Consider the following 13221-nt stretch of genomic DNA (forward strand, 5'->3'; position numbering starts at 1 on the left):
AACCTCTGCTCAACTCAGACTCACCTTTCTGGAAACGCCCAGAGTGGGCCTGATAGCCTGGCTTTGTGAAGATGAGAAAAAAAAAAAAAGTGAATAAGAAAAAAAAAAAAGATCTAAAAAAATCAGCCAACAACAATTAAAAAAAAAAAAAAAAGCCCAACCCTCCCTACTATTAGTTCAAAACAAAATTTTCACTGGTTGAGGCTTCTGAGTTGGTGGGACACATCTGAGATCCAAAAATGACTTTTGTGTGCCAGGCAGCCAGAGGAGGTACCAAGGTGGGATGAGGTGTTCAACTTGGAGGCCTGCATGGATCTTGTGTATAGCAGGTACTTAGCAGATGTTGCATGTGGGAGAGAGTGAGGGAGGGGTTGAGGAGCATGCTTGTCAGGAAAGCGTCTTAGGGAGCTGCTTGTAGGGATGTTCCCAAGGTTAATGACCCTTTGCTCCCTGCTGACTTGGGTCCTAACATTTCCTACCCTCCTGTGTAATTATAAACCAGGCAACTTCTACAAATAGAGATTTTGTTCTCTGCCCCAGCACTTATCCCTCCTGGAAAAGGGAGTTGGCTTTCTCTCTCAGGGTCAGAGGTATGGGCTGTATCTTCCTCATGCTTTCCCCAGACCATCTCTCCTTTACTGTCATTCACTCTATGAGAGAGAGTGGCTGGACCCCCCCACTCACCAGCTCTGTGATCTACAGCAAGTTGCTAGACCACTTTGTGCATCTGTTTCCCCCTTTGTATAATGGCAGGAGAGTAATGATGAGATGGAACTCAAAGAGCTGTGGTGATGTTAGGACATGATCATTTATGAGAACCATTCAGCACTGTGTCTGACACATGGGAAATTCAAGATAAATGTCACCTACTGGAGTGATGGCAGATATTTGGAATCCTAAATCCTTGGAAACTGGGGCTTTTCAAAGTAGAAAAGAGAGATAGGAGGAAAAATGAGTGAGAGTAGTGGCCCAAAGAATCCTTGGAGTCCCCTTGGGCAGAACCCAGAGTGTGGGATGGGTGGTGCTACTACTGCTGAAAGCCAGGATCCTTGTACTATGTAGAATGAGATCTGGCAGTCAGATGGGTAATGGTCATTACCTCCTCTCTATACTGGACTATATCCTTTAGCATGGAAGCCTTATGGGGAAGGAGACGGGAAGACCTGGGAGTTGGGGGACAGTGAGCAAGATTAAACAGGTTGGGGAAAGTCCCCAAAGAAGGGGACCTTTGATAAAGGTTTGAAGGAAATGAGCCACCTAGAAATCTAAGGAACTCCAGAGGAAACAGCCATTGCAAAAGCCCTGAGGTGGAAGTGTACCTGATTTGTGCAAGGTCTACAAGGAGGCTGGTATGGTTAGTGTAGAGAGAGCAGGAAGAAGACAGGTCAGAAGTGAGGTTAGAGGAAACCAGGCAGTATTACACCATGTAGGACATTGTAGGCCATGGAAAGGACTTTGGCCTTTACTCTGAGTGAGGTAGAAGGCATAGGAGGGTTGTGAGCAGACGAGAGATATAAACTGTCTTTAACAGGATTTAAACAGGATCCCCCTGACTGCTGAGTGTAAAATGGAGTCTAGGGGATGAGGGCAGAAGCAGGGAACTAGCAGTAGTCCAGGTGACTAGTGATAGTACTGGCAGTGGAGGTGGTAAGGAGAGGGTGAATTTGAAAAATATTTTGAATAGAGAACTGACAGAATTTGTTAAAGACTGAAAGTTGGGGCCAGAGAAGGACACAAACAATGCCCAAACCAGGTGGGCAGAAAGGAGCCACTGGGCAATTTGGTAGCTTGAACTTTTACATGAAAAAAGTTGTATCTCCTTTAAGCCCCCATTATTTCTGATTCTGTCACTTGAAGCTGAACAATTCCTTCCTGACCTGTGACTCCTTCCTAGATGCTGCTGAAGGGATGGCCTACCTCTTAGGGATGCTGTGAGGTTTAGATGAGATAACAGCATCCTTAGAACCTAACATACTGTAGGTGTTTAGTAAATCCTCCCAGGATGGAGAGGGAATGTTGAAATGGACATGTTCTGTGGACAAAATCTACAGTTCACTTCTCACATGTCAGACTTCAAAGGGAGAGTGAAAGGAGTGTACCAAATGGAGGAAGCAGAAGGAACAGCACTCATGGGAGAGAATACAGGAGGAGAAAAGATGGGGATAAAAAAGTGAGGCCGCGGTGGGGTAGGGTATGGAGTGAATGGCAGGTGAGGTGTGGAGTGTCAGGTTGGGCAAGGGCAGGGCTTTGATTTGTGATTCCGTTAGTCAGCGTCCACCAACGTGCTCAGACAACTGGCGGCACATAGTCAGGCTTCAGTGTTTGCTGAGCTAAAGTCAAAAAAATCTAATCCTTCCTCAACCAGGACTTGCATGACAAAAATAGAATAAAAAAGCTAATCCTTCAAAAACTTTAATTTCCCATGTGGCCATGCATTCAACAATGTTGGGGCTGACAATCAGGGGCATTCTTGGCTAGTGGCACTGCTCAAGACAAGGCTGGGAAGTGGGCAAAGGGACACAGTAACTACATTAGAGTCCTTTTGCTTTCTCAGATCACATACGAGGGTGCAGTCTAGCCCCCTTCAGGGACTTTGGGCTTTCCTGGAGCAATGGGGGAGTCACGGAGAGTCCATTGCTGAGAGGCATACTCTTCCTACTGGCTGTGGGGATTCCACAGTTCAGCTGCTTGACCATTCAATAGCTCAGACTCTGCCTACGCACAGCCTTCCTCTCTGGCCTCCTTATTGGCTAATGCCTTCCTTCATAACACTTACACTGCCCCCGTTGGCTCTGCTCTTTCACGTCGTGCCTGCGAGTCCTCTCTCCATCCCGCTACACTTTCTAGTCTCAGTATTGGTTCATTCTACACTTGCACTGCCCATTAAGGCCTCAGAGCCCTCACCCTAGCTCCCCCATTGGCTAGCCATCGTCTGTCTTCCTCGCTCCCGCCTTCATTCCAAATCCCCATTGGCTCTGCTCCCTGCGGTCCTACCTCCGTGGCCACTCACATACCACTGCTTGGTCTCTTTGTAGCCTTCCTATTGGCTAGTTCCGCCCTGGCATCGCCCCTTAGAACCGTAGTGCACACTCACAAGACTCTCCATTGGTTACATGCAGTCATTATCGTCATCCCACGAGCGGTTCCCCATTGGCTGTTCTGTCTCTAGCTTCCATTTCACCGCCTACGCAACTCGCGGGATCTCCCACTTTTCGGGCCTCTCGGTTTGTTCCCTGCTGCCCCCAACGCCTGTAGCCATTCCACCTTCCACGCCGCTCCCGCTAAGACTTCCCCATTAGCTTTCCTACTTCTGCTATCTTCATCCTGGATCCCGCACCACCCCCATTCCAGCCTCTCCATTGATTCCCTGATCATTCCGCCTCCTACACCACCCACTCTCAGGCATCCCCATTGGCTGCGTGTTTCTCCTGCTCTTAATTCGCTGCTACGTCACCCACACTAGGCTGCCCATTGGCTGTCTGCTATACCTGTCTTCATATTACCGCCTACGCCCCCGTGAGCCTTACCCCTCCCGCGCTGGCCTTCTCATTGGCTGCCCACCCCTTCAGGCCCTGCCCCCGCCGGTCCCGCCGCCGGTGCCGCCGGTGCCGCCGCCGCCGCCGATATGGCGCGCACGGCCCCTGTGGAGCCCCCGCTGCGACATCCCGCGCCCCCCTCGCCAGCCGCGGGTGAGCCCCGCACCTCGGTTGAGGCTGCGGTGGCCCCTCGGAGGGTGCTGTTCGCTGATGAGGCCTTAGGGCTGCCGCTGGCGCAGCTGCGCCGCTACCGGCCGTGGGGCGGTCCCGGGGCGGGCAAGATGGCGGCGGCGGCCGGGCAAGATGGCGGCGGCGGCGGGGCTGACGAGGACGACGATGGCGAGGATGGGGATGAAGGGGAGGAGGAAGAGGAGGCCTGCCCCGAGCCCTCGCTGCTGTACCCCGTCCCCGCTGGCGGGGGTTTTTACCTGGTGCCCACATTTTCGCTGCCGCCCGCGCCGGGCCGTCTGGAGCGCTTGGGGCGCGTCATGGTGGAGCTGGAGGCGCTGCTGCCGCCTCCCGGAGCGGTCCCCGGGGGTACCGGGGTGTGGGTGCCTGGGGGGCGCCCGCCGGTGCTGCGCGGGTTGGTACGCGTGCTGAACCGCTCCTTTGAGAAGGCGGTGCACGTGCGGGCCTCACACGACGGCTGGGCTTCCTTCTGCGACCACCCAGCGCGCTACGTCCCGCGTAGCCCACCGGGGGCAGGAGCGGGAGGAACAGGAGCAGGAGATCCCATCTTCGATACGGGTCTTGGCCTGGGCCCTGGCCAGGCGGCCGCCTCCTCGCCCGACGACGGCGGCCGCACCGACCGCTTTGCCTTCCAGCTGCCCTTTGCTGAGGGCGCGGGCGATGGGGCGCGCCTCGACTTCGTGGTGCGCTATGAGACCCCCGAGGGCACTTTCTGGGCCAACAACCACGGCCGCAACTACACAGTCCTGCTCCGGATCGCACCCGCTCCCACACCCACTGATGCTGAAGGGCTGCCCCAGCAGCAGCAGCTGGAGCCACAGCCCGAGTGCCAGGGTCCAGTGGAGGCTGAGGCCAGGCAGCTGAAGAGCTGCATGAAGCCGGTGAGGCGCAGGTAATGTCTGCCAGCGCCACCTCCACCAACCCAAGGCTGTGTCTAGGATGGAGGACAAGCATTCCAGCCCAGGAACACCTCAGGCCTGCTCTCCAGGACCGGGAGGAGGGTGCATTCAGTTAGTCAAAGAGTAATGGAGGCCAAACATGTGCTAGCCACTGTGTTTAACTGGGGTTTCATTCATTCATTTGTTGAGTTCCATTGTAAAGCCCTGAACAAGACATCTTCCCTGCCCTCAAGGATCATACAGGCTCTTGTGGAAGACAGTTTAAAAAAATGATCAAGGAAGCAGTTAATATAAATAGAGATAAAGTTAGCTGCTGAGTAGAGTAAGGGAATAGATATATTGGGAGGGAATGGATGCTTTAGACATGTGCAGAAAGGGCCTTTGAGGAGGTGGAGGTGAGGCCTGGATGATGATGGGGAAAAGTTATACACAGATTTAGGGAGGGGCCAGTTTGTAGCAAAAGGAACAGGGAGGACTTTGATGAAGATATGTCATTTAAACTGAGTCCTGACTGCTAAAGGACTGTTACGTGCATATATGAAACAGGGATGTTTTAGGTAGAGGGACCAGTAAGTGCAAAAGTCCTGGGGTGGGAATGAGCTTGGTGTGAATAATGGGGAGTGTGCTGGAGTGGAGACAACTGCAGTGACATGGTAGTGTGGACCAAGAGCCTTGCTAGGGGGCAGTAGGGAATATAATCCCTGTCCGACAAAGCAGAAAACCAGGATTCCAGGGGTGGAAAAATGGATTGAGGAAGTGATGGTGCCTGGCTTTTCCAGTTTAACCATGCCTTTGAAGCCTGTGCACTTTCTTTGCTGTTATGCTCTGATCTAGTCTGAAGCCTGCATAGGCAAGGGGCTGAGCCCAGGCTCTCCTAGGGAAGAAGTAGCTCTGGCAGAGACAGAACCAGATGGAGACTAGACTTAAAGCTCATGCCCTTGTTTTTTTTGACACACCACCTGTGACTATTCAGAGGCTAGGAGAAAGAACCATTTATTGGGTTCCCTGAAGGCTCTGATAGATGATTTTCCTAGGTTTCCTTTACCAAGCTATAAGTTCTTCAAGGGCAGCAGCTCAGCCTGAGTTTTTTTGCAGTCACCTAAGTCTAGCTTGGGATCAGTAGATTGTCCCTAAAATGCAAACACTTCCCTGCTCCTGGAAGGACTGGAAATAGGAATGGAAAAATGTTGTTTAGGACTTATATATGTTTGGTCAGAAGCTACTGGCTGCAGCAAGATGTTTGTGAGATCTGCTGGTCCTGGTAAGGCCTTGGGCTGTGAGTAATTCACAGTGGTCTAGCTCTGGGCTGGTGGGAAGATGTGTCTGGACAATTGAGCAAGCAGGCAAATACCCACTCACCAACTTGTGAACCCTACCATAACCTGAGACTTAAAGGGGTCAGGCAGCATGGTTTTCCTTACAGCATTAAGAGCATGGATTCTGGCATCAGATTGCCTGGGTTCAAATCCCAGACCTGCCACTTATGGGCCTTGTGACTTTGGCCAGCTCATTTAATCACACTGTGCCTCAGGACCCTCATCTGTAAAACAGAATTGTTGCACCTACTTCACAGGATACTAGTAAAAGTACTCTAAACCGAGCCTGGCGCCAAGTAGTGCCTTATAGGTATTAACTAGTATAAGTATTTAGGTAGTTACATGTACAGTTTCCTGGATTCCCCTCCTAAATTCAGCTCTTCCCATCACTGGCTGTGTCCTTGCCTCAGTTTCCCCATCTGCTAAAGGAGAATGACAGTCACTCTGCGTGGTTGGATTAGATGCAGCAAACGGGCAAGGTAACTGAAGCATGGTGGTAGCTGCAAAAGATAACAGTGACCAGCATTACTGATCTCTGTGCTATAAATGTCTGGTCCATTCTTTCCTAGAGGCCTGTGGTGTGTTGTGTGTGGTGTAGGCTCTAAATTTATCTCCATATAATACGGGGGGAAATGGGTAGCTCAGAAAGGTAAGCCAGTTTGCTCAAGTCTCAGCTAGTGAGTGGCAGGACCAGGGAGGAAATACTAGGGACATTTTTTTTTCTTACTGCTGATCCTCTTGAAGTTCTGACAGGATTCAGAACAAATTCTGGGTTTCATTCTTGGTATTCCCAGCATGTTATGCTTTCCTTTTACCTTTTTTTTTTTTTCTTTATTGAGGCATACCTGCATAAAGTTGTACTGATATTAACAGTATGGCCCAATAGATTTGTACATATGTATGCACTTGTATAATCACCACCCTGATCAAGAGATTGAGCAGTTCCTGTACCCCAGAACCTCCATCATTTCTATCACTTTTCCCAAGTTGTTATCCTCACTGGCTGTTGTGGAAGCCTTGTCTATAAGATGAGACAGTTTGGGTAACAGAGTTTGGTCATTTAAAGAATGTGAAAGGAAGGGAATAGAGAAATCAAAACCTTGCAGGGCAAGGTGGGTGGAGAGGGTGTTTTTCTTTTAAAATACATGAGTGGTTTTAAAGAGAAATTGAAGCAGCCCGTTCAGACAATTGTTTTGGTATTTGGCCCCAGGTCTGTGGTTCCTAACATGACTTGTGATATTATTTTAAGTGGGCAGATGGCTTTTTGATAGCTTCTTTATCTTTTGATCTCAGCTCTTGCAAAGGAGAGGTTGGTGCTCGTTGCAAGATCAGTGATAAGGTTTTCTTTGTAGGTCGGTGGCTTTCTTAGCGAGTACATTTCAACTTATTGTTTTAAAACCTGTGTGCTGCCAGTGACTTGGAGCGCTGTTGAAGAACAGCCACCCTTCTGTGACCCAGCCTTCCTGGGAAACAGGAGAGGATCTCAGGGGATATCCTTTACCTGTGGGAGCTTCATCGTAGAGGATTTCCTCTGTAGGAAATGTTGGCTGCAGGCCCATTGTGCACTGGGCACAGCCACGTCAGGTGAGAGCATGGGAGAAGTCTGATAGCCATCAGGATATAGCTCAGAAACCCAAATGTCTGCATTGCCTAGGTTGTTGGACTTGGCTTTTGATAACTCAGGCATAGATATAATCCATCAACACACATTGAGGGGGCCCAATATGTGCTGGGCACAGTGTTAGGTTCACGCAGAGAAAAAGATGCAGACTGGTCCAAAGATGTCACAGGGCTTGTGGTGGACTGTCATGGGAAAGGCACGTATGGAAGGCTTGTGTGAGACCTGGCTGAGCCTCTGCTCATTGCTAGGCACTTTGCTGAGTACTGTATTTCCATGCAAAGTTTCACTTAATCCTGATAACTTTCCCTGTGACCATTTTATTATTTTTTTATTTGGCAGCCTCGTGACCTTCTTGGATATTTTAAATCTCTCTTTCCTGGATGAGCAAACTGAGGCTCCCAGAGTCCAAAATCCCAGGGCTGGTGTGCGGAGGAGCCCTCCTGCTCTACCTTGGCTTAACAGCCCTAGGAAGTGTCCTGTTCCTCTTAAAAATAAAGACTGAGAAAGCCTCACCCTGGCCTTCAGACATCCCTAGCCTGTCCCCTAATCTTGTTCCCACCAGCTTCTGATCTTACTTCACGCCAGCATCTCTTTCTGAGCTCCTATCACCATGGTCTTTCTGTTACTCCAAAGGGCCTTGCTCCTTCCTGTCTCAGAGCCTTTGCCTATGCTGTCCTTCACCAGGAATGTTTTTCCCTGTGCCTTTTGCAGTCTCCTCATGTTGATCCTTCAGTTCTAAGAGGACTTCCCCAGGGAAGCCTGTGCACCACCATCTCAGGCCCCCAGCTTTCTCATAGCACTGATCAGCCTAGCAATCAGCTCTGTCACATAACAAAGGAAGTTCAGGATTATCTGTCCTGCCTACCAGTTCTGCTATAGTTTTCTGATGCATTCTTAATCTCCTCTCTGGTGCAATTCTTTCAGTTGTTACTTATCTTCAGACTTTACCTTCTGCTTCAAAAAACCAAAATAAAAGCTATGAGAATGGAACTCCCCACAGCTAGCAGCCCCTAAGCCTATGGATTGATTTCCCTCCCTCATGGTACAGGCAAAGAGGTGTTCCGTCTCCCTTAGGGCAGTTTTACCCCTGAGCTCTGGGTCCTGTTTTCTGCCACTTGCTCCAGAACCTAACACCACTGATCATCCTTCCTCTCCTGGTGGGTTTTCTGCCATCCTCCTCACCCAGTCTTTTCTGTTGACGTTTACCCACACCAGCGTCCCTGCCATCTCTACTCACTTCAATTTTCTCCCTGCTGCTCCTGCCAGCACCTAATCACTTTTCCTCCCCTTCACTGCTGATGCCTCTCTTAAGAGTTGCCTGCACTTGCTTTCTCCATGTGCTCACCCATGTGAATATGTGTTAGCTCCCTGAATCTGCCAAAGTCCACAGGTGGTTTTTTGGTTTTCTTGGAGTAGTTCACCACTCCTACTTAACAAGACACTTTGTCTTCCCTTGCCTTGGGACACTCTGCTGCTTTTGCTCTTAATTCTCTGGCCCTTCTCTTTCTCCTTGCTCGTTTCCTCAGCCTCATGTATCCAAACTCGGTGTCTCCACTTGATGAATATCCCAAAGATTCCTCAAACTCATCTTGTTGGGCACTACATTCATCACCTCCCCACAGCATTCCTGAGCAGCCTTCCCTCTTTTCTCTCCTTCCTTGCTCATTTTGCTTCTAAGTACCCTTAAGACTTCCCTGACTGTAGTCGAGCCAGGGCCCCTTGTCCTAGGGCATTATTTTCTTCTTTAAAGGCACTGACCTCAGTTTGTAGTTAGACCTTCATTAGGGGATTATTGGATGACTCTGCCCTGTTAGACTGTAAGCTCCATGAGGGGTAGGGACATGGTCTGCTTTTGTTCACCACTGTATTCCTGCAGGCCTGCCACAGTGCCTGGCACTTAGCAGGTGCTCAATAAATGTTTGTTGAAAGAATGAGTTTGAGTATTTTTTAATGTCTTCCTCCACACTGAATTGTAAGCTTCCTAGTTGGGTTTTCTAACTGTCGTGTCTCCAGGGCCTATCAGCGGGGCTGATGCGCAGTAAGGCCTCTGTCTTTAGGTGCACCTATAACTGAATGGATGGGATCCAACTCGGCTTCCAAGTTAGCAGCCTTAGGGGAAACCAAAACCACAACAGTTGAAGCAAGACAGGTCAAGGGTCATCTTAGTTGTCTGGTAAATGAGGGTTTAACTGTGAAAGTGATCCACTTTTATGCCACAGAAAACTAGTAGGGTCATCTGCGTTAAGGATGTGAGCTGGAGGCTACATGCCAACCAAGAAAGTGGCAGAGCTGGGATCTGAACCTGTATGGTCCTGCTCTAGTGCCCCAGTTTTTAGCTCCGTACCAGGCTGGGTGATACATTTTACCTGCAGGGAAATGTTGGGCAAATTGCTTATCCTTTCAGAGCCTCACTTTCCCTCAATGGGAATTTAGAAGAAATTACTATGAAGCACTTTATAGGTTGTTTTATTTCTTTTTAATTTTATTTATTTATTTTGAGACAGTCTCATTCTGTTGACCTGGGTAGAGTGCCATGGCATAGCTCACAGCAACCTCAAACTCTTGGGCTCAAGCAATTCCTTCAGCCTCTTGAGTAGCTGGGACTATAGGTGCCTGCCACAACCCCCAGCTCGTTTTTGTATTTTTAGTAGAGATGGGGTCTTGCTCTTGCTTAGGCTGGTCTTGAACTCCTGAGCTCAAGTAGTCTACCTGCCTTGGCCTCCCAGAGTGCTAGGATTACAGGTGTGAGCCACCATACCTGACCTATAGGTACTTTTCAAATAGTTGCTCAATCTACTGAACAACTCACTAAAGTCGATATTGCCATAATCCCCTCTTTACAGACAACTGAGGCACAGAGAGGTTAAGTAACTTGATCTAGGTCACACAGCTGATAAGTGGCAGAGCTGGGATTATTCAATATTGCATGTACTGACTCACCCTCGAGATGTGAAATCCATTTACCGGGTTCTAACAAACATTAAGAAAATAGCATGGGGAATGCCAGAGTGCAATCAAAACATGAAGAAAGGTAAGTATTGTTTCGTTTCAGAAACAACAATTTTTTTTGTTTTATATATATACATACACATGTATATCTGTGTGTGTGTGTGTGTATCTATATATATGTATTTTACATATGTGGGTGTGCTATGTTATGATATAAGATGGATTTCTTACTGGGTTGGCCAAAGAACTAAGTCACTGCTGTATTAGTTCATGGCATGATAAACCGCTCTCCTGTCCCACTGCTGGATTGCCCACAAGTCCCAGAGTTGAGGCTGACACACTTGTTGGGGAAGGCAAAGCAGTGCCCCACATAGTTTGGTGGCTTTCACAGCCACCGTCAAACCCTATTCTTTTCAGAAAGCAGATGGCTCAGGGTAACTGGGATTCCAAGTATTGTGGGGCAGGTTTCTGAAGCCACCTATCCCCCCCGCCCTGGAGAGTCAGCATTATCTTCAGGTTGACTACATGGGAGCCGGGGTCTGCTGAGTTTCCCTTTGGGTTTCAGTGCCTGACCCACTTTGGGCTGGCAAAGTTCTTTGAAACCATGAGTGCTGAGGGTGCTCACAGAGGACTTGGGTGGTGGTGGGGATGGCAGTGATGTGCCTGCTCTGAAAGTCTGCTCTGCTTTTCTCTTGTCTTTGCCTTGCTCGCTCACTCTGTGACTCTGGTGATTCACCTTTTTGTTCTGTGGGGCCAGTGCCACCCTTTCCAAATTCTCACCCCCTGGTCTGCTTGGATGTTAATCCAAGGTCAGCAGCTGTTGAGTATTCTGTTGTAAGAGGAATTTTCTTACTCAGGAAACTGGTCGGCAGGCCTGAGATGGCCCCTTCTAGGTGACACTGGCTTGAGTATTGGTCACAAGCACTCAAATGATGTGTGTCTAAGATGTCCCTAGATCTGTGGGCCTTGGCCCACCTACTGCCCAATGCCCTTGAAGGGATGCCATGTGATATTTGAGGGGCTGGTGCCAAAAGAGCAGGTTTCCTTCTTGAAAATTAGCATGCATACTGTAGGTACAGTTTTATTCTTAACTTTCCTCCCCATTTTTCTAAGAACCCTTCTCTATTAACTATTCAGTGAGTCAGTATACATTTGTACTTGATTCCTCTTACTATCCTCATTCTGATTAACGTCATAGCTGCCCTCAAATTTTTGCTGTGAAAGACAGTTCAAGGATATTTGTGTTTTTAATTTCAGCCCACAATTTCAAAGTGGAGCCCTCTTTTTGCGTGTTATCAGTGCGGTATGTAGTCAGTGGGTGTAGAAATACAGTTCCTTGGGCCTTAAGCTTCTGCATTTGTTAAAAGGGAAGGATGTTGTTTCAAAGGGTAAATGTGAAGGTTTTCGTATTGCCTTGGTGTATCAATGAGAAGGCCTGTTGTGAAAGAGGTGTCAATAAATGCTTGTGCCTCCTGCTATCCTTTCTTTGACTTCGGAGGTAGGGAGACCAACTTGTTTGCTTTTGCTGACTTTGTGGATCTTAGGTTTGGCTCAACTACTTGCCCTGGGTTTTGCATGTTTCCCCTTTTCTCACCCTTGTGGGCTGTGCAAGGGATGCTGGTTTGGGCCTAAAGGGTTGATTTTGTATTTGTTTTTCTTCTCTCCTCCTTCCTTCAGCTGAATTCTTTTCCTGCTGTTGGCTGCTGCCTGGGTGCTCCCCTTTTCTCTCTCACATCTGTTACTCTGTAGTAGCTTTTTAGAACCCTGGTTGCCATGCATGTCAGGCCAGATGGCAGGGGAAGGCTTTGCCTACTGCTCCTTGTGATGGGAAAGGCTGGCTTTCTTTTGTTCTGTGTGCCTCCTTGAAGATATGTGGCAGAAGATCCTAGGAAGATGATATTTTCTGTAATGAAGGACTATGCCAGCAAAAGAGGTCAGTCAGTGTAACTCACCAGAATTTGTGTTGAGCCATAATTCCAAAGACCTAGATTTTACCTCTACTGAGGAGACTGGTGCAGGACCAAGTCAGTTTGCTCTGAATCCCCCTTTCTCATCTGTGATGTGTAGGAATTGATGGATGGGCTCCTAGAGTCACCTGGCCTAGACCCCGTAGTATTTAGATTCAGGTACTTCTGATGAGATGCATGAGCTCTAGACTATGGTGAAAAACCTTCCCTTTCAGAGCTTCCTGTCGTTAGATCCACATACATGGTTCAGGCTTCCTCTCTGAGGGTGAAAACAAGAAGCAATTTTTACAGCTGCTCTGTGTCTAGTGGACTCTTAGTCATGTGTCCTGTGGAGGCAGAGAAATGGGGAACAAATATGGAGGCAAAAGGCAGGTCCAAAGAAAAGTCTGCATGAAGGAGCAAGGAAGGATCTTGTCTATTATTGATTCCCCCCTCTCTTCTCTTAGGAGGGAGTTGGACTTGGGTAAGACTCCATTCTCCCTTGTCCAAGCAGCAGCACCTTGTTGGCTAAGAGCCAGAAGTCCATAGTTTTAGTCCAGGCTGCATTACCTTAAGCTACTTCTCTAGCCTCTGTTTCATCATCTTTAAGGTGGGGTAATACTGCTGCCTACTTCAGAGGATTGGAAGTACCTCATCGGGTGGTGGCGAGGATTGAATTAGTGTGCCACAGTAGGTACTATGTATAACTAAGCTAGTGATATCCTCTTTCTGTAAAGGTAAATTGGTTAGGTGTTTTCTTTCTTT

At 48.6% G+C, this 13221-nt stretch overlaps 1 protein-coding gene across 1 annotated transcript in view; it reads left to right on the top strand.

Annotated features, from left to right (window-relative positions):
• Positions 1 to 3625: 3625 nt before the first annotated feature.
• PPP1R3F (protein phosphatase 1 regulatory subunit 3F) overlaps positions 3626 to 13221 on the top strand; it is a 16367-nt gene continuing 6771 nt past the window's right edge. Inside the window, exon 1 of the mRNA XM_012811269.2 lies at positions 3626 to 4617. Within this exon, the coding sequence (XP_012666723.1) occupies positions 3626 to 4617 (992 nt within the window). The remainder of the gene's footprint in view (positions 4618 to 13221) is intronic.

Source organism: Otolemur garnettii, unplaced genomic scaffold, assembly GCF_000181295.1.
Source record: "Otolemur garnettii isolate 467f Iridium unplaced genomic scaffold, OtoGar3 scaffold00153, whole genome shotgun sequence".
NCBI lineage: Eukaryota > Metazoa > Chordata > Mammalia > Primates > Galagidae > Otolemur > Otolemur garnettii.